This window comes from Ylistrum balloti, unplaced genomic scaffold (assembly GCF_031769215.1).
Source record: "Ylistrum balloti isolate Yb309-2 unplaced genomic scaffold, AGI_CSIRO_Ybal_v1 Utg369622, whole genome shotgun sequence".
In the NCBI taxonomy this organism is placed as follows: Eukaryota; Metazoa; Mollusca; class Bivalvia; order Pectinida; family Pectinidae; genus Ylistrum; species Ylistrum balloti.
Genome location: NW_026781892.1, coordinates 559,181 through 585,731, shown reverse-complemented (window position 1 = coordinate 585,731; position 26,551 = coordinate 559,181). Strand labels below are relative to the sequence as shown.

Here is a 26,551-nt window from a genome sequence, read left to right as displayed (position 1 = left end):
AGTAGTGTTGGTTAAATATCAGGGTTAATGACAGTAGTGTTGGTTAAATATCAGGGTTAATGACAGTAGTGTTGGTTAGATATCAGGGTTAATGACAGTAGTGTTGGTTAAATATCAGGGTTAATGACAGTAGTGTTGGTTAAATATCAGGGTTAATGACAGTAGTGTTGGTTAAATACCAGGGTTAATGATAGAAGTGTGGGTTAAATATCAGGGTTAATGACAGTAGATCTCTAATACAACATGCCTTCATTTCCATGAAAATGTTTGATGATATTTTGAAGATCTGGTACTACGTTGCCACCACAAGAGTCCGATGATGAGAATCCTTTCCAGTCACTTACATCAGGAACCTCACAGAACCTGAAAGCTCTTATAAAGGTACTGTGTACTTTTGATCATTCTCTACAACATATACTTCAAAATATTCTTAATCTCAGTAATTGACATTTCCTAATGGCTAGCTGTGTTCCTATTGTTTGTTTTTCACATATTTAATGGTCATGAAAACTCAGTAAGTATAATGGCAATGAATATTGTATATGCAGATTGTTAGGGCCATAACCTCAAAGGTTAATAATCTGATTAGCATTAAAGTACTCCATTGATTCAGAGCACAGTAATAGCTTCAATTCATAGAGTTTTAATGTTTTCCAGAGGAATATAATTTGAAAAATTTCATGATTTTTAATGTTTTGTTTAAATGAGCCCTGAATGGCATTTTCTTCAGCAGTAAAATGTATTCAATTTCTTTCTAAGGGTTAACTTTTATTGGAGTTTGATTTTAAGAAAATGTTACTTCCCTGTTATCAGAAGCTGTGATAGACTATTGCTTCATAAACTTATCATATCATTTAAGATGTTACTCCCAACAACAAGATGACCACCAAACTTCAATTTTTTAGGGTTTCTAGTCCGTAATACATAAAATCTGTTTTTATGTTTAGTCTTCAAATTGCTAGCTTGTCCCTTTAATTGTTTTCTACCCTGACTCAAAAAATAAGAAGATTGAAAATGGTACAATAATTAGACTTTGTATGTTGTATTTTTCAAGTCTTATGAGAAACAGCTGAAGGATGCAAACAAGAAAATAAAAAAGATGGAGGATGAAAAAGAATTGGTAAAACTAGACATGGGCTCAAGGTAATTGTAAATGTGTATTGTGACAAGAAAAATAGAACCAGGCCATATAGTAATTACATGGTAATTATATACATAATGTACAGAGTTAGATCAGTTTTTGTTAGTAGTTGCTTGTTAGTCATTCTGTTTGTGTGTTATTCTGTCATTAGTTATAGATCATCCCTCTCACTGCAATTTCATGTCAGTAGAATTATTGAGTTTTTCTTTTGGTATTTCCTCAGTTATATGTAATATTTTAATTAATCATGTCTTCATAATTGCTGCTATTAACCATTTAAGATCTCAAAATTTGAAGTGTGTTTCCATTTGTCTTTAAAACTATTAAATAGATGATAATAACGCATGGACATGTTGTGAATAGGTCCTAGTTATATGAGCCACATTTTGGAAAAATATTAAAGATTGTCAGCAGGGGCTGGTTTGGAATCAGAAGATTAAAAGTTTTTGAGGACTGTTGAAGCGAAGTTCTGAGAGTATAAGTCCTAGTTAAGTGCCCCACATTTTGAAAAAAAATGTTTGTCAGCAAGGGCTATTTTGGATTTTAGAAATTGGAAGTTTTGAAAGGACGGTGAAAGAGATGTTCTGACAGTATAGGTCTTAGTTGTGTGAGCCACATTTTTAGCTTGTTCAGATATTGCTACTCCAACTTAAGAACCTACTTAAGGTGTGTTTTCAGGATGGGATGAGCTTGGATTCTCATGATAGTTGCCTGCAGTCATGATGATGTTATATTCCATATTTGGTGTTTATTCTTTACTACGCCTAAAGACCAGGCTTAGAAGATGGCTTCCATCAGCCATTTTAGAATTTGACACTTTAAATTAGTTACTGCTTTTTCACAAGAGCTACATGTATTTAATTAACCAGGCTTTATTCCAAACAAATACAAGTGTTGTACAAAGAAACAGTAAAGATAATGTCTAGATGTTTGAAGGAAGATGTATTGGATTAAAATTTGCAGAAATTATCATATATCAAGCCTCATTGTAATGGTTACATTCACCAATTGTGAAAACCATACATTAAGCATAGTTCATTCTGATAACCATACACTTCATTCTGATAACCATACACTTCATTCTGATAACCATACACTTCATTCTGATAACCATACACTTCATTCTGATAACCATACACTTCATTCTGATAACCATACACTTCATTCTGATAACCATACACTATCGTTCATTCTGATAACCATACACTATACTTCATTCTGATAACCATACACTATACTTCATTCTGATAACCATACACTATACTTCATTCTGATAACCATACACTATACTCCATTCTGATAACCATACACTATCGTTCATTCTGATAACCATACACTATCGTTCATTCTGATAACCATACACTATCGTTCATTCTGATAACCATACACTATACTCCATTCTGATAACCATACATTCTGATAACCATACACTTCTGATAACCATACACTATACTTCATTCTGATAACCATACACTATCGTTCATTCTGATAACCATACACTATACTCCATTCTGATAACCATACACTATACTCCATTCTGATAACCATACACTATACTTCATTCTGATAACCATACACTATACTTCATTCTGATAACCATACACTATACTTCATTCTGATAACCATACACTATACTTCATTCTGATAACCATACACTATACTTCATTCTGATAACCATACACTATACTTCATTCTGATAACCATACACTATACTTCATTCTGATAACCATACACTGTACTTCATTCTGATAACCATACACTGTACTTCATTCTGATAACCATACACTATACTTCATTCTGATAACCATACACTATACTTCATTCTGATAACCATACACTATCGTTCATTCTGATAACCATACACTATACTGATAACCATACACTATACTTCATAACCATACACTGATAACCATACACTATACTTCATTCTGATAACCATACACTATACTTCATTCTGATAACCATACACTATACTTCATTCTGATAACCATCTGATAACCATACACTATACTTCATTCTGATAACCATACACTATACTTCATTCTGATAACCATACACTGTACTTCATTCTGATAACCATACACTATACTTCATTCTGATAACCATACACTATACTTCATTCTGATAACCATACACCTGATAACCATACACTATACTTCATTCTGATAACCATACACTATACTTCATTCTGATAACCATACACTATACTTCATTCTGATAACCATACACTGTACTTCATTCTGATAACCATACACTATACTTCATTCTAATAACCATACACTATACTTCATTCTGATAACCATACACTGTACTTCATTCTGATAACCATACACTATACTTCATTCTGATAACCATACACTATACTTCATTCTGATAACCATACACTATACTTCATTCTGATAACCATACACTGTACTTCATTCTGATAACCATACACTATACTTCATTCTGATAACCATACACTATACTTCATTCTGATAACCATACACTGTACTTCATTCTGATAACCATACACTATACATTCTGATAACCATACACTATACTTCATTCTGATAACCATACACTATACTTCATTCTGATAACCATACACTATACTTCATTCTGATAACCATACACTATACTCCATTCTGATAACCATACACTATACTTCATTCTGATAACCATACACTATACTTCATTCTGATAACCATACACTATACTTCATTCTGATAACCATACACTATACTTCATTCTGATAACCATACACTATACTTCATTCTGATAACCATACACTGTACTTCATTCTGATAACCATACACTATACTGCATTCTGATAACCATACACTATACTCCATTCTGATAACCATACACTATACTGCATTCTGATAACCATACACTATCGTTCATTCTGATAACCATACACTATACTTCATTCTGATAACCATACACTGTACTTCATTCTGATAACCATACACTGTACTTCATTCTGATAACCATACACTATACTTCATTCTGATAACCATACACTATCGTTCATTCTGATAACCATACACTATACTTCATTCTGATAACCATACACTATACTTCATTCTGATAACCATACACTATCGTTCATTCTGATAACCATACACTATACTTCATTCTGATAACCATACACTATACATCCTTCTGATAACCATACACCTGATTCCATACACTATACTTCATTCTGATAACCATACACCTGATAACCATACACTATACTTCATTCTGATAACCGTACACCTAATTTTGAATTTGTTTTGTTAAATTATGTGTTTTTTGCATTTTTACTCAGAATAATATTGTAAAATCTTGTTTTCATTTTTCTAGACCTGAAGTTGGAGATTACCGCGTAGCACAGCTGAGAATTAAAAAGTTGGAAAAATTGTTGGCAATTCACAGCATCAGGTTTGTCACACTAACTTGTTATTATATCAAAACTAAATGGTAAGGTTAGTCTTCAGCATAACTACAATAAAAGCTAAATGGTAAGGTTGACAAACATCTCTCAGCATGTAAAGAACATCTACATCAATACTTCCTTTATGGTCAGGTTAGACAAACATCTCTCAGCATGATCATACATCTACATCAAAACTAAATGGTAAGGTTAGACAAACATCTCTCAGCATGATCATACATCTACATCAAAACTAAATGGTAAGGTTAGACAAACATCTCTCAGCATGATCGTACATCTACATCAAATGGTCAGGTTAGACAATGTTTGAAAGCTTTCATATCCTATTCAGCAGAAATGACAGTGATACTACAGTTTAGTAAATATTTCTTTTGAGTAAACATCGATCTTCAGGAAAATATTTGCATGCTATGATATTGTCAGCAGAACGATTCAAAAGTATTGATACATAACTTGTTGATAAAATAAAGAAAAAGTGTAATTATAGAAACACTTGATTTAAATCATAGAAATATGAAGTAGTTTTTGATAAATAAGGATGGGGCCAATGCGAGTTAATATTTCTACATGTTTAACACATCAGGGAGTGATGTATATGAAAGTGAATTGAGAATAATTATATCATACTTTCAGTTTTTGAATTATAGTATTTTACTGCTGTCAGATGTGCTCATCCTACAGAAAATGTCTACAGCATATTTAACTGACTCATTTGAATATAAAAATAGAATAGTTTCAGACGACCACAAGTTATCTTATTGTTTTGGGATAATTGCATCTAAATGATGTCAAAACACATGTAAGTACACTGTCTGCAGTTCATATCATAGAAAGCATAGGTTATAAGATACAATTCATACTACAGTAAAACATCACTGTTGATACAGAGCACCTGCATTTAATCAATCACTATATTGGACTCCAGTGGGAAATTTTGATTCATATAATAATTATTTATGAAAACGAAACATACTTCAGCTATAAAAGACATTATAATTCACAGTAAATACTAAGTAGACATTCCGAAAACAACCAACAGTATGGTACTTATGACTGCATTGCCATGTAATCAGGGGAGGTAACTCTGGTTATATTGGTCATTAACTTGACTTGGTTATCCAGAAAACTGGTAATCAGGACAGTTTTGGCCGAGAACAAAGATGGCTAGATGAATGATGTATAGGACCATTTTACTAAAAATTCTGATATAGGCAAACAGTTTCAGTGCCAGCAGTAAAGATAGATCTCTTTAGCACCTTTGGTTGATTAAAAGAATAGAATGGATTTATTGGGAGCAGAATCCTTTGGTTGACTAATTTATCAGTAAAACTGAAGTTGTTTTGAAAATATAACTATGATCAATCACTATGGTTACTCAAAATTAATTGATGAAATGTTATAGAAGTTACTTAATGATTTGAAATTCAGTTTGAATTTGTGAGATTTCATGAAATACTGAAATTGTTTGAAGTTTTTACTGTGTTGTTTTCAATTGAAATATTGATAAGTGAATGAACTTTCCTGATTCAACAGTGTGCCGGGAGAAAAACCTTCAAAGGATCCCTACCGTTCAAAGAAATCCTACAGCACAAAGATGGAGGATGTGGAATATCTACCTCTCGACATCTGCCGCAACTACCTCAGGGTAAGAACTTTCGACCCTTCATTGTAGCCACAGTAATCAAGAAAATAGAATAATGTAACTTCTCAGCATTCTTGCATTGATTTAAAGAATTTTTATATGGTTAAAAATAGAACAATCCTGTCAGTAGGTACTGGTCCATCCTCAATACTCCAGGGGTTAAGATCAATTTCGCTTTCTGCACCCGTGGAACATGTCATGGCAAATTTGAAGACACAAATGAAGTTATTTGATTGGCCCCAGGGGAGCAAAACTGACCAATCACAGGCTGAAGATTACAAAGAAGTGACATCCACCTTCAAAGCCATTACAATAGACTTTTATGCAAACTCGAGATTCGTTTGATGTACATCAAAGGATCAAACTAGTCTTTTTGTCTTGTCCACAAGGTGTTGCACATGGAACCTTCAATTTTGCCATGACATGTTCCAGGGTGCAGAGAATTGGGGATGGCAATGGTTTAAATTCCTATGAAATCCAGTCATCAAATGTTTTCAATATCCAGTGCTTGATGTTTGTCATTTGTCCTGTTACTTTCATCAAATAAATAACCATAGTTAACCATAACCATGGTTGTGAACCAGTGAGATCGTGATCAGATTGATCGAAAATCTATTACACTGTGTGTACTAGAGTAGATATCTGGTTGGAGGACATAACTTGAGAGTTAAATGTCTGATTCTTGAGTCAAAACATTGCGGTTATTTAACTGCTTTTTAGAGTCCAAGGTCTGACTTTTGAGTCAAAACATTGCAGTTAACATTTTTTTAAAAAAATTGAAGGTCTGACATCAAGTCAAATCATTGCATACACTAAAATAAAGATATGGTTAAGAGTATCATTTGAGAGATGGAGGCCTGAGTCCATACAATGTGTATAATAGAGAAATGACATGTTACAGGATATCACTTGTGAGTTGGAGGCTGACGACCTGCAACAGGTACTCCCCAGCATACAGAAACTTCGTGATGAGATTGACACTGCACAGAGATATGAACAGGTGAGACTATTATATCATCTCTATGCCAGTCAAATTTTGGAACGGACAGACACATTATGGTATACCATCTGTCCATTTATCCATCCTTCTATCCGTCAATGATAATGGTTCAATTTTTGGTGTAGATTTCTTCATTGGTCTACAGTTCAGTCAGATAATGCGTTATTGTCCAAGAATTCTGCAATGAATGTTCTTTTTAGGTCTAATAATTTTGATATAGATTTAGTTTGTAAAAATAAGTTTTTGGGGCTTTTGATATATTTTGAACTTTGGTTAAAGTTTTTGTGCAAGTTTTTTCAGTGCTCTACTGTTTAGTCAGATAATGTGTTATTGTCCAGAACTTTGCAATGGATGTTCTTGTGGGGTATATCAATTAAGGTAAAGTTTCAATTTAATGAAATAGTTTCAATTTTTGAAAAATTTTGACATACTGTGCTTGATGGCTCTAATAATTATGATATAGATTCAAGTTTTGGAAATGATTTCTACTTTTCCAACTTTTTCACGTGTTTGGAAAAACTCTTTTGTTGGCATTTTTCAAAGTTTTAGTGCAGGTTTTTTTCAGTAGGCTTCATTTCCGTCTGATGATGTGTTATTTTCCTATATTTTGCCATGAATGTGCTTGATACTTCAGACAATTATGATCTAGATTCAATTTGTGAAAAGGATTTCTACTTTTTATAAGTTTTGACATGTTTTTGACTTCACACTTTTGGTGAAATGTTGGTGCAGGTTTCCTCAGTGGTCTACACTTCAGTCAGATATCATGCTGTTATCCTAATATTTGGCATGGATGTTATTAGTATTATTATTCAACTTCACTTAAACATTTGAGAAGTTACATTTTCGAAATCATTTTTGGCATCAATGTTCTTGCCCGAGGTCTAGCAATGATTGTATGGATTAGTTTTGGAAAAATTATTTGTACTTTTATATATTCAGATATGATACTGGTTACCAGGTACTTAAGATATTAAACAATCAAACAATATTATTGGATAGGGTCAGACAGGCATATTATACATCTGATGAGGTGCTTGTATCATCAATGCAAGAGAAATACATATCATGATATTTTCACCATTGCCTTACAATTGTTCAGGCACACTTTACATCCGATTTAAGAGGTTTTCATAAAACTTCTATGAAATATCACTTTCTAATCATTGTTTTATAGTTCTGTCGCTGTGTAGAAGATATTGTCTCAGGACCGGAAGGCAAGAGAGGTCGCAGGTCAAATAGTCCATCAAGGCGCAAAAATGTGTTATCTGAGAAACGTCTTCAGGAAAATATGTCTACTGTTGAAGGATGGAAACAAGACCAGGAGGGACTGGAGGTATTCTAATTAAATTGTATAATAATAGCTTGAGAATGTAGATAGGGGTAAATACAGGATAGAGAGAGTAGGGGAATATTGAATTGGAGAGGATTGAATCAGGAGTTCTGGAGACAGTGAGTTAGAGAGGGTTTTATCACAACAGAAAGAGACTGTGAATTGGAGAAGGGTTGAACCACAAGTGAGGAGGGTGGAGAATTGGAGGAGGGTGGAGAATTACAGAAAGTTGAACCATAAGTGCTAGACCTAGTTATAAAAATGTTTGTGTTTTGTTTCAGGAGTTACAGATATCCCTGAACAAGCTTGGTGAGAGAATTGCACCTTGGCTTAAGATCCGATTGGTTGGTACTGCTTCTGTACCACGGATCCTCACTGCTGTGGATAAACTAGTGTATGATGATGGTATTACTGTAGGCAAGGTGAGGATAATACGTGTGAGGTTAAGTTGCGTGTTCAGACATGACATTGATGTTCATTAGAAATTCATCAATACTATTTTCATATAATAAAGTTGATGGTCACTCGGGGAACTTTACACAATATCCCATCCAATGGACTATAAAAACGGAAAAGTAGATAAAAACAGAAAAGTATGTAAAAACGGAAAAGTATGTAAAAACGGAAACGTTGGTAAAATCTCTTTCCAATATCTATTGATTTACCTTTATTGGGTACCTTAACAATTTTTTCTATTGAGCTCTGTTGTGATGTAACTGAATTCTTAAGAGAATCAAAACATCTGTATTCAGTTGTAATAGAAAGAAACTAGATTTCAATGAAAGCATAAATCATGAATCATTGATGTTCAAAACATTGTTATCTGGATGTTTGTGTCCTGTTATCTGGATGTTTGTGTTCTGTTATCTGGATGTTTATGTCCTGTTATCTGGATGTTTGTGTCCTGTTATCTGGATGTTTATGTCCTGTTATCTGGATGTTTGTGTCCTGTTATCTGGATGTTTGTGTCCTGGACATAGAGTATTGAGTACATGAGTACAGTTAAATTGTGTGTTTATTTGATAAAACAGTTTCAGATTAAACTATTGTATTAGAGACAGAAGATTTACATGTGTTTCATCGATATGAGATTTATGAAACCATTTTGACTTTTTTCATTTCACCAAGCCTCTAGTCATGAGGTTAAATGGAAAATTCATGAGAAGTTTCATAAATTTCTTATGAAATGGAAACAAATGTAAGATTTTTTTTAACACAGAACTTCGATACTTTTGTTTCATACATTAGTGATAAAAAAAGGCATTTTATTATAAAGATGCGAAATCTAATTCTCACTCCATATTGCTTTCTTTGGTGATGCCACTCTGCATGCAGCACCAGTAATTAAGGTTTGACATCACAATGGAAACAATGGGAATCTACAACCAATCAAAGCTGTACTAGGTCATATTACACATGTGTAATTACAAAAAATTATATAATGGGTGCTAATATGCTGATAGCATGATAGCTATGGGGTAAATTGTTCATAACTTGCCTTATTTTGATGTAAGACAACTTTGTTTATTAGGATGGAAAGGAACATCCTTCAAGGACGGTCCTGGAGAATATCGTCCAACATTTCCAGACATTGTTTGATGTTCCGTCTGTGTCAGGAGTCTTCCCTAGAATGAATGAGATCTACACAAAACTTGGTGAAGTACACAACATACTGAATACTCTGAAGACACTTCTAGGTTTGGGTAAGGTTATACTTCATTCTTTAGGGGGTCCACTGATGCTATAGGCTCAATATATATAGATATGTATTCAAATATAAAGGTTCAATTCACAGTGTCTGGTGAAATGTATTAAAATAACTTCAAACAGCATGTTGAATTCAGCATTAGTGCTTTCATCTGTGGAACTTCATGAAGATTCATACCCCCTGAAGATGCTTATTGAAGATTCATACCCCATGAAGATGCTTACTGAAGATTCATAGATGAAAGCGCTAATGCTGAATTTGACATGTTGTTTGAAGTTATTTTAATATAATATATACCGGTATGTATTTATATTTAAGGGGATCTTATAACACAAATACTTGACTTGACACAGAAAATAGAAATTGTGTATAAAGGATTTACTGAATTAAAAGAAAGATAAAAGCTGTTATAGTCATGAAATTTAAGAGGAAAACTACAGTTGAGGTCATTCCATTTTCTCATGAAATTATTACTGTTCAAATGATTATAAACAAAATGTATTGATTTTGCAGATGAAGACACAAAGTCAACAGATATTGTTGATGCAGTAGGAAGGCTTTGTCAATCTCACACTACAACAACCAGCAAACAGTTGAAGGCACTCCTACAGACAGAGGATCTAGAGGGGTAAGTCCAACAGAATGTACAGGAGAGCCTGAAGTGATTGATGTAGAGAGGAGGGGGGATGACGAATGGGGAGGGGTGGGGTGGTGGGTTTAGTCACATCTAAGTTATACAGGGAGAATGAGTGCAGTCATAGCTAGGTCTTACAGTTAGAATTCAAGGAAGTCATATCAAGGTCATATAGGGAGAATTGAGGGTAGTCATACAAAGTCTTACATGGAGTATTGAGGGTAGTCATACAAAGTCTTACAGAGAGAACTGAGGGTAGTCATACAAGGTCTTACAGAGAGAACTGAGGGTAGTCATACAAGGTCTTACAGAGAGAACTGAGGGTAGTCATACAAAGTCTTACAGAGAGAACTGAGGGTAGTCATACAAAGTCTTACAGAGAGAATTGAGGGTAGTCATACAAGGTCTTACAGAGAGTACTGAGGGTAGTCATACAAAATCTTACAGGGAGCATTGAGGGTAGACATACAAAGTCTTACAGGGCCAAGTAAAGGTATTCAAATCAAAGACTTACAGAGACAGGTGAGGGTAGTCACAACAAAGACATACAGGGACAGGTGAGGGTAGTCACATCAAAGACATACAGGTACAGGTGAAGGTAGTCACATCAAAGACTTACAGAGACAGGTGAGGGTAGTCACATCAAAGACATACAGGGACAGGTGAGGGTAGTCACATGAACATCTTACAGGGACAGGTGAGGGTCGTCACATCAAAGACATACAGGGACAGATGAGGGTAGTCACATCAAAGTTTTACATGGAGTATTGAGGGTAGTCATACAAAGTCTTAAAGGATGAATTGAGGGTAGTCCTACATAGTTTTACAAGGAGAACTGAGTGTAGTCATACAAAGTCTTAAAGGATGAATTGAGCGTAGTCATACATAGTTTTACAAGGAGAACTGAGGGTAGTCATACAAAGTCTTAAAGGATGAATTGAGGGTAGTCCTACATAGTTTTACAGGGAGAACTGAGGGTAGTCATACAAAGTCTTAAAGGATGAATTTAGGGTAGTCCTACATAGTTTTACAGGGAGAACTGAGGGTAGTCATACATAGTCTTACAGAGAGAATGGAGGGTAGTCATACATAGTCTTACAGAGAGAATTGAGGGTAGTCATACAAAGTCTTACAGAGAGAACTGAGGGTAGTCATACAAAGTCTTACAGAGAGAACTGAGGGTAGTCATACATAGTCTTACAAGAGAATTGTGGGTAGTCATACAAATCTTACAAGAGAACTGAGGGTAGTCATACATAGTCTTACAGAGAGAATTGAGGGTAGTCATACAAAGTCTTAAATGATGAATTGAGGGTAGTCATACAAAGTCTTACAAGGAGAACTGAGGGCAGTCATACAAAGTCTTACAGGGAGCATTGAGGGTAGTCATACAAAGTCTTAAAGGATTAATTGAGGGTAGACATACAAAGTCCTACAGGGCCAAGTAAAGGTATTCAAATCAAAGACTTACAGAGACAGGTGAGGGTAGTCACAACAAAGACATACAGGGACAGGTGAAGGTAGTCACATCAAAGACTTACAAGGACAGGTGAGGGTAGTCACATCAAAGACATACAGGGACAGGTGAGGGTAGTCACATGAACATCTTACAGGGACAGGTGACGGTAGTCACATTAAAGACTTGCACGGGCAGGTGAGGGTAGTCACACCAAAGTTTTACAGGGACAGGTAAGGGTAGTCACATCAAAGTTTTAAAGGGACAGGTGAGGGTAGTCACATGAACGTCTTACAGGGACAGGTGAGGGTAATCACACCAAAGTATAACAGGGACAGGTGAGGGTAGTCGCATCAAAGTTTTAAAGGGACAGGTGAGTGTAGTCACATCAAAGTCTTACAGGGAGAACTGAGGGTAATCGAAATCACATCAAAGTTTTACATGGACAGGTGAGGGAAGTAACATCAAATTTTACAGGGACAGGTGAGGGTAGTCACATCAAAGACTTACAGGGACAGGTGAGGGTAGTCACATCAAAGACATACAGGGACAGCTGAGGGTAGTCACATTAAAGACAGGTGAGGATAGTCACATCAAAGTCTTACAGGGACAGGTGAGGGTAGTCACATCAAAGACTTACAGAGACAGGTGAGGGTAGTCGCATCATAGACATACAGGGACAGCTGAGGGTAGTCACATCAAAGATAGGTGAGGGTAGTCACATCAAAGACATACAGGGACAGGTGAGGGTAGTCACATCAAAGACAGGTGAGGGTAGTCACATCAAAGACTTACATGTAGAGTAATTGAACGTGTTAAAGTAGGAGATAATTTCCTAGTGGGAGAAGGATGACATGTAGAGAATGTTTTGTGTTTTGAGTGGGATATTTACATTCCTATTTGAATGCTGTATGAATTTTAGATTGAATTACTGTGGCATTTAAAATTCTTTTAACATGTGATGTATTTTTTATCCCAGCAATATTTATCATTGTATGCTGGTGGAATACAATATTTCCATGTGTGTTCGCTGGAGTTGCATGTTCTTTAGACTATATTTGTTTTTACTTACTATGTATAGTTCTGGTACCAGTTGCATGTGTTGTAGTATTTTCTTATTTTTGTCCTGAAATTTTCATTACATGTAATTGAAAGTTAAGTCCTTGGTAACAAAATTATATGCACTCACAAATTATGAGTGTGAGCTGATGCAATCGCTGGTTTTATGTCTTATATGTATATTAATAAGGCATGTAGCTGTTGAGTATGACATGCTATCATTTTCGTTAAATAATATATTATTAACCTTGCTTCTTTTGTGATAATAAGGTAACCTTTTCCCTAATCTCAGCATGTTTTCAACCTGTTTGTATAATTTACTCATTAGAAATACAAAATGTGTATTTTCATTGCTGCATTCCACACACCTTTTTACCTTAAGAATTGATTTATATATTAGGACAAAATATACCTGGTGGGGAGTCACAGGCTCTCTTACCTAGTATACTGGAGTGATGTGTACATGTGAAACCTGGCTTGATTTTAAGAAATTTTTTTGCATATATGCGAGAGATGCAAATGTTACAGAAATAGTAATTTGTTATAATGTAAGAGGTAACAATATATATGACATGTTAAGGGTTGAGCTGTACTTGAGCTTGTTCATCAGCTGAAGGTTTCACTGTACACACACTGTATATTGTTACAATGTGCTGACTGTTTACCTCCTTCCTCCCCTACAGATTCTTGAGTCATTACAATGGGTAACTCGCATTATGTTGATTTTATTATAGATAATTATATCAATTATTATCATTTTATTTAATAATCAAAATGTATACTGCTTTTATATATTGGAGATTTCATTTGACCATATTTAGTCTGATTTTTTTTTGTAAAATGAATACTTGGTAAAGGAAATGAGTATTTTTCAATTTTTTTTTTTTTTATGCATTTTTTAATAAAACAATAAGATTGCATCCCAAAAACTGTCTGTAGATATCAACAAAGATTTTGTAATTCCTAACAGTACATGCAATGCACCTGAAAACTGATGAATTCTCACAAAGTACAAGCAGTATATAGTTTTCTACATTTGAATAGAATTGTATACCCTAATACATATATATGCTACCTGTATATTGCACAGCTAGACATCTGGTGTTACTGTGAAGGAGGGTCACAAATTTTCTTTATAGTACCACAATTGCATGCCAGAAAAACAGAACTATTCAGCTGTATTATCAGACCTATGTATCTTTCTGCTTCTACTGAGCACTCTTATAGTGTCTTGGATTACCCGCTCAGCTATAACAAAGTGACTGTGACCTGAGGATGGGTGGACAGTTACAACAGTCTATACATGTTACTGTACTTCTGTCAGTGTTACCTGTAGACTGTGACCAGACAGTCACATCACCAGTCTATACATGTTACTGTACTTCTGTCAGTGTTACCTGTAGACTGTGACCAGACAGTCACATCACCAGTCTATACATGTTACTGTACTTCTGTCAGTGTTACCTGTAGACTGTGACCAGACAGTCACATCACCAGTCTATACATGTTACTGTACTTCTGTCAATGTTACTTGTAGACTGTGACCAGACAGTCACATCACCAGTCTATACATATTACTGTACTTCTGTCAGTGTTACCTGTAGACTGTGACCAGACAGTCACATCACCAGTCTATACATGTTACTGTACTTCTGTCAGTGTTACCTGTAGACTGTGACTAGACAGTCATATCACCAGTATATACATGTTACTGTACTTCAGTGTTACCTGTAGACTGTGACCAGACAGTCACATCACCAGTCTATACATGTTACTGTACTTCTGTCAGTGTTACCTGTAAACTGTGACCAGACAGTCATATCACCAGTATATACATGTTTCTGTACTTCAGTGTTACCTGTAGACTGTGACCAGACAGTCACATCACCAGTCTATACATGTTACTGTACTCCTGTCAGTGTTACCTGTAGACTGTGACCAGACAGTCACATCACCAGTCTATACATGTTACTGTACTCCTGTCAGTGTTACCTGTAGACTGTGACCAGACAGTCATATCAACAGTCTATACATGTTACTGTACTCCTGTCAGTGTTACCTGTAGACTGTGACCAGACAGTCACATCACCAGTCTATACATGTTACTGTACTTCAGTGTTACCTGTAGACTGTGACCAGACAGTCACATCACCAGTCTATACATGTTACTGTACTTCAGTGTTACCTGTAGACTGTGACCAGACAGTCACATCACCAGTCTATACATGTTACTGTACTTCTATCAGTGTTACCTGTAGACTGTGACCAGACAGTCACATCACCAGTCTATACATGTTACTGTACTTCTGTCAGTGTTACCTGTAGACTGTGACCAGACAGTCACATCACCAGTCTATACACAAGTCTGTACTTGTCACATAACAAATTCCACACTATTGCATGGAAGCAGCATATGAACCTGTTTATCACATTTTTCAAAATAAGCAAATTCAATTTCCCTTTAAAAACTTACTCAAATTACTGAAACAATACAAATGGTTGATCATATGTCTTGGTATAGACAGGACTTATTGAAAGTATCACAATACTTTGATTATACACATGTCAATGTGTGTATGGATGTAAAACACAACAGGTCAGTAATAAACATTCCAGCAGTTTTCATTTTCAGAAATCATGATATTTCTACCATAATGAAAAGCACGCATTCATTGTGCTTCTTACAAAATACTTTCAAATCATGACGTCATAAGATTTTTTTCCCCCTTTCAAACAGAGTTTGGAGGCAATATAGGATTCTGACCATGCATATGTTACATTTCTTGTCAGAGAACTTTATCACTCAACAGAATTTCATGAAACTTGATACAAGGTTTTTGAGGCATCATGTTGGACAAGTTCAAGTCTCATAACAGGCGTTCTCTAACTTCCAGGGTTAATGCCCTTATAAGTTTACTTCATTCAAAATTTGTTTGCCAGCACTGTCTTACAAGTGACGTTTTTCATCCGAATTTCATGAAGCTTCATGTAAGGGTTCACTGTAACAATACCTTGGAAAAGTGAATAACTCCTTTGACTGTTACAGATCAAATACAACATTGCCATTGTGAAGGAATGTGTATCTCTTTGTGTTCACTTGTTTAACTAGTTTTCATTTTGAACATGACATTATTTTTGCTGTTTATTTTATTTGAGCTCGGTGTTAAACACTGTTGTTTACAGGCTGTTGTATTGATTTTTTATGCTTCCCGAAGGAAAAGCATATAGTCGCCACTTTGTCTGTTCGTCTGCTTGTCCGTTGATTTGTCCGTCCACCCGTCATAATTTTGTCTGGAGCATATCACAAAAACTATAAGAGATATCAGCATGAAACTTCATAAGTAGATAGATTTTGATAAGGAGAAGTGCAGTATACAAGAACCATAACTCTCTTTTACATAATTTACATGTTCTTGAAACTAAATATATACATTACTCTTGCTAAGAGAATGTGCTGTATATCAAAGTCAGAGCCTGCATTCATCAGTTTTCCCGGATACTCTTGTATATGGTGTGTACATGCAGTATCCAACCATGCAGGACAGAAATGTTTGTTTTAATACCAGAAAGAATGTTGTTACTTAACCAATAACCTTTCCTAGTCGGGAGTAAGGATGAGGTGTGTAGACAATACATGTACTTGTTTATCATCTATACATTCATTAGTTCTAGATATACAATTGTAGACAGATATATGAATTACTACCTTGGGCATGGCATTGATCTTTTGTTACATTGTATGTGTAATATTGGTGGATGTGAATCTTTAAGATTAACTGTAAAAAATATTTCCTTTTGGTATAATTTGAAACAGTTAACTAAAAATAACAAATTATTATATTTCTGTAACTATATGGTTATGGTTCAAAGTCATGTTTTGTATTTCTCTGGCCTGTATACATTTCCTGTCATCACCCCTCCCCCTCTGTAAGATTCTAGTTGTCTTATTATACCACAAATTATCCATACAAATTTGATGTGACCACCAAAATGATTTCACCAAACCTATATATATCATATATAAAGGATATAGATATTGGCAGATCAGTACAAGTTATGACGGCTAGTGATAATACATAGAAATGTCTTATCTGTCAGTCATTAAGTACATCTAATGTGTAAGCTTCCGTTCATCGTCAGTTGCTGCTATAAATTAATATTCTGATTTAGGAGTGGATTCTCATATAAAATGTTAATATATGGTAATATATTATGTCCTTGCCAGAATGATTTTCATGTTTCCAGTACGTATGATGAATGATGACTTTAATGTAGAGAAGATAGCTTTTAATCTACAGTGTTACCTCTTTACAAGTTGCTGACCTTTCTGTCCATGGCGTGACTTCAGCTGTGGGTAATTCGCGAAAACTTTGAATATTAAAGATGAAGTAGATTAAATCCTTAGCCGAGTCATTAAGTATATCCTTTATGTAATTTATTTGTAGTGTCAAAGCTTTAGACTTAACTTATTGGAAGCTGACTTTACAACTCATTTGTAGTTGGAGAGTAGAAGTATGAGTAGAAGAATGGAGACCCCCCCCCCCTCATTCCTCCATCCCCTCCCTCCCACACACACCCATTTAATGTATGGTTATATTAAGTTTAAGTTCATAGACCTGCCATAGGAGCAGTGAGGAACAGCTGCAATATATCAACATTAGGTCCTATTTTCTTAAACCCCTGTTATGAGATATTTTGTAGTTAGGAATTATTTATCATCTATATTAGGTTGACTGGTCAGTTGGTGTAGTTAAATGTAGTTCCCAAACTTTGTAGAGCTTTAGATAAGTATTTGTTTACCTGTATCTACTATTGATATTATTTAAATACACGTCTATGAAACTCGTTATTCCAATGTCAGAATACATTGTTGTGCATATATATACATACAAATTAATGGTTTTTGATACATATATTTACCTGGCACATGTATAGAGAATACCTGGTCAGTGTCTTAAAATTTAATCTGTATTTTGGTGAGGGTAAAGAAAGACAATAGTCACGAGCCAATTTAATTTGTCTTTCTGTGTTGAGCCAGAATGCAGCTTATATTTTAAGGCACTGACTATGATTTATCCCCCATATATATGTATGAATTCTCTCTAAATGATTTACTATTAAAAGTCACAAATCAGACAAAAAATATGTCTATACATGTGGAAGATTGATACAAATATTTCAATAAAACTACCATAGATTTACAGTTTCAGTAAAGATGCTACGATATATAACACTTTTACTGGTATAACCTGGTAGCTGTTTCATAAGCAATAAATTGGTTATCAAAGGAAAAACTACATGTACATGAAAAATGTATATATGCAGTTTTCTTTATCTGTACAAATTTAAAAATGACGATACCTGTTGAAGTAGAAAGAACATGTTTTGTGAACGAGTGACTGTACCAATCCATATTCCAAATCAGATTGTTTTAATCTTATAGGTAGGTTTATTTATATATTTCTTAACTTTTCAGAACTATTCAGATTTGTTCAGGATTTACAAACTTTTTCATGACCAGTAGATATTTGCATGGTGATTGTCAGTATATAAGGCACAAAACACTAGTATATACTGTATACAGGTATCACTGTCCTTGTCTCCATGCATGTAGATAGGTAATATGTCACATTTCATCAATTAAAATTAATATGAGATCTTTGTAGACTAGTTAGTGATGAATACTTTCATGCAATAAATATCTTTGCTAGAAAAAAAATTACATAGTCTAATTTTCAAATCTAATGTCTTTTTTTCTGTTTCTGAAGTTAAACATCTTGGTGATTTGCATGAATATCATAAATGTTAATAGGTTGTAGTTATAGAATGTTATTTTCTTTTTGAACTTCTTAAATCTAAAAAGAGACGTTGGGAGCATTTTGCTGAGATTTTATGTTTTTATGTTTGATTTATTCATTTACAGTGTGATCAGAAGATTAGATGAACATAAAAATTTCTTCCCAGCATTTAAAGAGATAATGAACAAACTTATGGACATATTAGGTAAGTTTGGATAATTTGGTTTACGAATCAATCACATAAAGATTATTGTAAGAAACAAACCATGTTGTTATAAAGTGACGCTTTAAACTTTGAATCAGTAAGTTGGTATATATAGAAATTATTTCTTGTAATTGTTTGTTTCATGGGAAGTTTTAGCTCATGCTTGATGTATCTGTGTTGATGGAGAACATGAGCAAAAAATTTTGATTTCCATAAATGATGATCTCCAGTTTTTATGTTCCCCGAAGGGAGAGCATAAATTTGACGCTTTGTCTGTTTGTGCCTTTGTCTGTCTGTAATAATCTTTGTCCTGAGCATGTCACAGAAAAGAGGTAACAACACGAAACTTCATTAGGTAGATAGGCCTTTTGATAAGTAGAAATGCATTGAACAAGAACCATAACTCTCCATTAGGTAGATAGACCTTTTGATAAGTAGAAATGCAGTGAACAAGAACCATAACTCTCCATTAGGTAGATAGACCTTTTGATAAGTAGAAATGCAGTGAACAAGAACCATAACTCTCCATTAGGTAGATAGACCTTTTGATAAGTAGAAATGCAGTGTACAAGAACCATAACTCTCCATTAGGTAGATAAACCTTTTGATAAGTAGAAAAGCAGTGTACAAGAACCATAACTCTCTTTTGCATGATTTTGGAGTTACTGCCTTTTGTTATTTTTCATGTATTACTTAAATTTTATTAGCTGTGTAACACATGTGTCTATGAGGTCCTGTCAAATCGCTGTGTATAGTTACTAGGAAGTCTCAGAGACTACATAAGTCCTCTGTTTTGAAATTTTCACTGTTCTGAAGACAAACCTAGTATGTCGAAACATGTACCCACCACTAATTCCTGCCAAGATCTGTGAATGTTGTCCTGTTCCCTATTTCGTCTGCATTGTTAGTTTCTGGTCGGGACTCTTTTCCCTAATTCATCCATTCTACTGAAGAGTTACCACCTCTATTGATTTGCCAGGATGTTGGATCTTTTTTTTCTGTGGCATACTTAAATTTTATTAAACTATGCCCTTTTTGAACTAGTGTTTATTAGGTTACTATCTCTCAATTCTACCAATTCTCTTGTAATGTTAAGTTGATGCATGAATAATATTTTTTGCTCACTTATAAATTTTTCAGACATACATAGACTTGACCAGGTGATTCCCGCAGTGCGAGCCCTGAAGCTACTTGCCAGTTGATGTGGAGGATATGGTCACTGCCATCCCTTCAACAAAACATATGGAATTAATTGTTACACCAACTAGGACTTGTCATCTCTTGTGGAAGATAGCCTTTTGAACTAAGGGAACTAGAATTCAAGGCAGCATTCATGCTATTATAATTATGAACTGTAAGCTGTGATTTATTTATACAAAAAACGTGTATTATCTTTTGTTTGTTTTAAAAGGTGACAGGATCTCATATTTATGAGAAAAAAAAAACAATGTTTTCTTTTTGGTGGAAAATAGTCAGGACTTTTAGAAAAAAAAAAACAGTGACATGGTCATTGGTTTAAGACATACAGTAACAGCGTGTGTGTTTAAGACATACAGTGACAGTGTGTGTTTAAGACATACAGTGACAGCGTGTGTGTTTAAGACATACAGTGACAGTGTTTGACTTTAAGACATACAGTGACAGTGTGTGTTTAAGACATACTGTGACAGTGCGTGACTTTAAGACATACAATAACAGAGTGTGTGTTTAAGACATACAGTAACAGAGTATGTGTTTAAGACATACAGTAACAGAGTGTGTGTTTAAGACATACAGTAACAGAGTGTGTGTTTAAGACATACAGTGACGGCATGTGACTTTAAGACATACAGTAACAGAGTGTGTGTTTAAGATGTCCCTTTGATATAAACTGAAAAGGCAGAATGACATGGATTTTATACATTTTACAACAACTAAGTTGTTCCAGTTGCAGTGATATAATGCTTGTATGAAAATGTTTCCAAGCCAAATACTTATCAGTTATCAGGACCTTTGGTTGGAATCTTGCACAATTACAGACTGTTATTGAGATTTTATCTGTTGATTTGAAGATTAACTTTATTTGTACATACATGTATTTTTAAAACTGTAACATTCAGGGGTCTTGTAAGCCTTATTTATTTAGTTCTTTTGTTTGTCCACTAACTGTGCCAGTTATATAAAGATTATTTGTTGTATAAAGCATTTTACTGTATTTAAAAAATATGAAAAAAAATATACTGAGAATTGATAAACTGTATTATTTCATTACATTTCAAACATTTATATAGAATAGTTAATAAAGGTAGATTCAATCACAACACACCCAAGCATCACCAATTAGTGGGTAATTTATTATGGCTGACTGGTATGTAGAACAGGTTACGTCTCTGTCGCTAAGTGTAATCTAATCACTCGTCAGTACCCCGGTTATTTTGATATTTCAGTAACTATAAACATATTTGACATTATTTAGGTTCCCCGTCTCTCGGAGTTTTTGGTTATCGTTTTTTTTATATAATGTTGAGTACTGATTTTATGTTTGGATGAGTCAGTAGTTTTTTTCAAGTTGTGGAAATTGACAAATATTGAAATTGTCAAGTGCCGTTTTTTAGTGTTACTTGCACGTCTTGCATGGACAGTGAGTTGATAAACTGTTGTCTTTTCAGAAGAATGAGTAAACGTTTATATTACAAGTTGAATCTACATATATTGTTGATAAATATGATGGTTGGAAAATGTATAAAAATGAAACATCTCAAGTTGTATACATACTAATTACATTCATGATTTGGATACTTAAATTTTACAAAAGCTAGCAGCACAATGTGTCTGATCATTTGGTAACAGATATGTTCACAAGGTACTTTTGTCAAGTGGAATTTTTGCACGATATGTAATTACATCAAGTCTTACTTACAATCATCGTTGACAGTGAGTTTGTTTTTTCTGGTTTCTGATCTTCACAGACATATAACAAGTTTATGTTTGATCAGGTAAATTTAAATGACGTCAGGGAATTACATTCTCTTGTCAAGATACATTATATTTATGCAGTGTTAGATATTTGTGCCATTGTGACCTTGCATTTTGGTGCCTCCAAAATTCACAATTTGATCATATTAGTATATAAATAATATACCCACAGCAGATATCATATTTAAAATTCAACATGAATCTTAATGAGACAAGATTACTAAATTTCAAAAATAAATGAAGGAGCAAAGTAACAAACATTAACTAAAATGAAAATGGTGGTGGCAAGAAGGATATACTGACGAACAGGTTAACGTTAAAAAGAAATTTTTTCCCAAAGAAACCACAATGTTGCATTTCAGTTCTTTTACGGAGACGCTGGCAGAATAAATGTAGAATAAATTGTGTTATAGTTTGTTTCGCTAGGTATAGTGTATGTATTTATGATAGGGAACAAAGTCTGTACAAAATTAAAGTGATTAAACTTAATTGTCGTGTCTTATTTTCTTGTCATTAATGCTATTTCATTATCTTTGTATCCAGATATCAAATATATTATTTTGACAGTAGTACTACAAACTAGCTGCATCAGTAGTTTAGTGTAATATATATAAAAAAAAGTAGCTAGTGACAGCATGTCAGTATCCAAGAAACAAGTTATGATGGATCAAGTCTAACTGAGAGGTATTAATTGCTTGTACTTCCTTGTGCATTGACATACTATAGGAACAGTGACCCTCTGTTGACTGACTTGTTTTTGTTTTCACACAAGACAGAATTTATCAAAGGGCTTATCATAACAGGTCACAAAGACCTTGTAAAGTTGTTTAATTTCACTTTCGGATATATTGATGACTTCTTGTCTTCAAAAACAAACAAAAATATTGACCACATCATCATATATACCAGAATTTTAAATTAAAGACAGGACAGATTCTTCTACATTAGCTACTTACCCCGACCTTTTTCTACAATGAAAACAACATGGACAGCTTTCTAGCTGTATGATAAAGTGTGATGATTTCATGATTATTTCGTGAATTTCCCATTTCTGGATTGCAATATTCATGCATTTCCAACCTATGGTGTTTACATTCCATAGTCGATTCAATTTTCAAGAGCCAGTTCCCATTTTTGTGCAAGAATTTGAAGTCATCTACTGACTAACAAACTTGTGACACAGAGAATTGTTCTTTCTTTTTGTGTGATATGAAGCTGGACGTGTTTGATGATATTTTTTTTAAAAATTCTGTCATAAAGTTAAAGAGTGGTACCTTAATTGTAAATAGATGGCTGTGAACTATTCTGAAGCGTATTTTATGACAAATATAAGCAAACTAAATAAGAAATAATAAAAAAATATCAAATCCCTGCTTGACAAATCCTGGAGTTTGGTGATGGGATCATCCAACATACTAACGACATACCTTAGGTAACAAACCTTGCCTTTCTCTTGGCCGACATATTGGTTTTGTTTCCATGAAAGGTTTAATTTATCGAAGAGCATATCAAAACAGGTCACATGGACCTTGCGAAGTCCTTGAATTTTACTTTCAAACATGTTGGAGACGTCTTTAAATAACAAGATTGTTTACAATTTTCCAAACCACAACCGACAGCTTTACACCAAGTTGTATTATAAGTGTGATGATTTCAATTTTCCATTTTGGGATGACCACACTCCTGCTTCCCCAACCTATGGTTTTTTGGTCACCTGTGTCGAAGGCTCATGGTGACCTATTGCTATCATGATTTGTCTGTCGTTGTCCATCGTGCATCATTAACATTTCACATATTCGACTTCTTCTCAAGAACCGCTGAATGGATTTTGACCAAATTTGGCACAAAGCATCCCCATGGGAAGCCACTTCAGGTTTGTGAAGAAAAAGGGCATGGCCCCAATAGGGGCTCCAGGAGGGGGGGGGAAGGGGATAAAATAAGGTAAATCTTTAAAAATCTTCTTCTCATTAACCAACAGTCTGGTCTACTTTGAGTAGAAAAAAGTATCTGAGGGGTTCTGGGGCCTCATGGGGGTGGGGGGGGGGGGGGGGGCCCAAAAGGGGTCAATTAGATTTTTTTTGAAGATGGGTTCTAATGGCATTGACCATGTTTTTGGGTTACAACCACACTAAGCACAAAGCTTCTGTGTAATAAGACACATTTAGTTTGGGGGGTGGGGGAAAGTAATGACTGCAATAGGGGCCCCTGGTGGGGGTAAAAGAGGAGTAAAATTAGGTAAAGTAAGCTTCTTTAAGTTTACAACAGAAAAAGGTGTGGCCTCATTGGGGGCAGATTTAAGGGGCAGAAAGGGGTAGAATTTGTTAAATCTTAGCAAATCTTGTTGTCCTGAACTAAAAGTGTAACTTCATATAGCTGATCTTTAGGGAAAGGACTGCAAAGTTTGTGAGAATAAAAATAACTGGTCCAAAATTAGCCCTTCTGATATTTGTTACATATTAATCTTTAATAAAGACATGTTGTGTGTTTATGACAACCACATAGGCGAGAAAAAATGTGCAGCCAGATCTTTCATCAAACCCGGATCTTATTACTCACTGAACCTTCTATGTTCTGAGCTACATGTATAATATGGTTCAATACCTGTGGTAACACTACATTTCTCAGCCTTGATACATATATATTCCTGTCTCAGAAGTACCACAAGATTTTTTCACATTGTTTTATGTGAGTTTTTTTAGTTGGATGCCTTATTGTATTAGGCAAGGAAAAGATTGTGTAGACTTGAAATTTATCTGATTTTTTGTATACTTTAGCTATACAAGTATCTACTAAGCTATATTTCAACTTGTAAATGAAAACATGATTTACTTTACATAAATGTGCAACCCTGGCTTCTGTTTGGCTAAGACATTTTGGACTTCCTCTCAAGAACCACTAGGTGGATCATGTTAAAACTTGGTACAGATGTTTTACACGGTCCTGCACAGGTGTTGTTAAATTTTTGCAACATTTTAAAATCCCCAGATTATCGACATATATTCCGCAAGTGATCGTTAAGGCCCCTTGGGCCTCTTGTTACACGTTGCAGTCTTTGGTCGATATTTTAGGGATTATTCCCAGTATCACGAATTTCATGCAATATATCTGCAACTGGTAAACTGACAACGCTGGATTTCGAGAGATGCAGGTTGATGAACGTCACGGGGAAGTTTGACGATCGTCATAATTATTTCTCCCATCTTTCACAGACAGATAGCGCGTGCACCGGAAGTGAGCCGGAACCACTTCTATACACGTCGTCTGCTACATATGAACAGTATTTTTTACATGTTTGTTTACAAGCTGAATATCACCGAAGCTAAGGCTCCCTGCGAAAAAGTATGACGGGAGAAAAATAATCATGCCTTGGGCTAGAAAACCAAGAATATCACCCCGAGGGTTGGAGATTTCTCTGTTACACCCTCAAGGTAGGGGAAGATCATACTACTCATCGAGATGTAATCCTTATGTGACATGATGCTGAACATGTTTGATTCTCGTTAGTTTGCCTATTCGTTCCAATGTTATTTTTCTTGTCCTTATTTGGGAACGTGATATCACTTACTTGGATCGAACAAGATTGACATGGCAGATGTGGTCGATGTAGCGGAATATGCCTTCTCGGGGGCGTAGCTTCTATAGAAAGAAAAAGCCCGGGCTTACACATAAAAAAAATCCGTGCATAGAGTATGTCTGACTAAATTACAAAACTAAGATTGAAAATAAATACTAGAGGTTGAAGTTTGTTGTTAAATAAATAAATAAAAAAAAAACTGTCTCAGAAAACGATTCAAAACATCTTTGAAATCATGAAATTCAGACCCCTCGCCTGGGCTTAAACATTTCTGCTGGGCTTGCTACGCCCCTGCTTCTTTTCCGGAACACTTGGTTTCATTCTCTTGGTACGGTTTCATAAGTCTACTTAATTAATGCTGTTATCACAACTAAATTAGATTTGACAGGTCACGCCTCATCCGGGCTTCTCCAGCTTTGACCTTCTGGTCCTAATAATTCGGGAAAATTTTGGAATCATAATGGAAAGTTGTTTTCCCTATAAAAGTGTACTTCAATAATTTTATGAAATTAATTTTACTGTAAAATCACAATATATATGTAATTTATGATATATAAAATCAGAGACGTAACACATATATACGTCTCTGATAAAATCTATATAACATACAAAATACCTATATCAA

At 34.7% G+C, this 26,551-nt stretch overlaps 1 protein-coding gene across 1 annotated transcript in view; it reads left to right on the top strand.

Moving 5' to 3' along the window:
• The window catches only part of LOC132549955 (centrosomal protein of 70 kDa-like), a 34,127-nt gene extending 12,584 nt beyond the window's left edge, over nt 1-21,543 (top strand). The window contains exons 9-19 of the mRNA XM_060213944.1: nt 285-381; nt 1,055-1,143; nt 4,472-4,549; nt 6,096-6,207; nt 7,106-7,204; nt 8,382-8,540; nt 8,819-8,959; nt 10,069-10,240; nt 10,759-10,873; nt 19,318-19,397; nt 20,538-21,543. Coding sequence (XP_060069927.1) covers nt 285-381; nt 1,055-1,143; nt 4,472-4,549; nt 6,096-6,207; nt 7,106-7,204; nt 8,382-8,540; nt 8,819-8,959; nt 10,069-10,240; nt 10,759-10,873; nt 19,318-19,397; nt 20,538-20,599 — 1,204 coding nt within the window. The 3' untranslated portion in view covers nt 20,600-21,543. The remainder of the gene's footprint in view (nt 1-284; nt 382-1,054; nt 1,144-4,471; nt 4,550-6,095; nt 6,208-7,105; nt 7,205-8,381; nt 8,541-8,818; nt 8,960-10,068; nt 10,241-10,758; nt 10,874-19,317; nt 19,398-20,537) is intronic.
• Nucleotides 21,544-26,551: the final 5,008 nt, after the last annotated feature.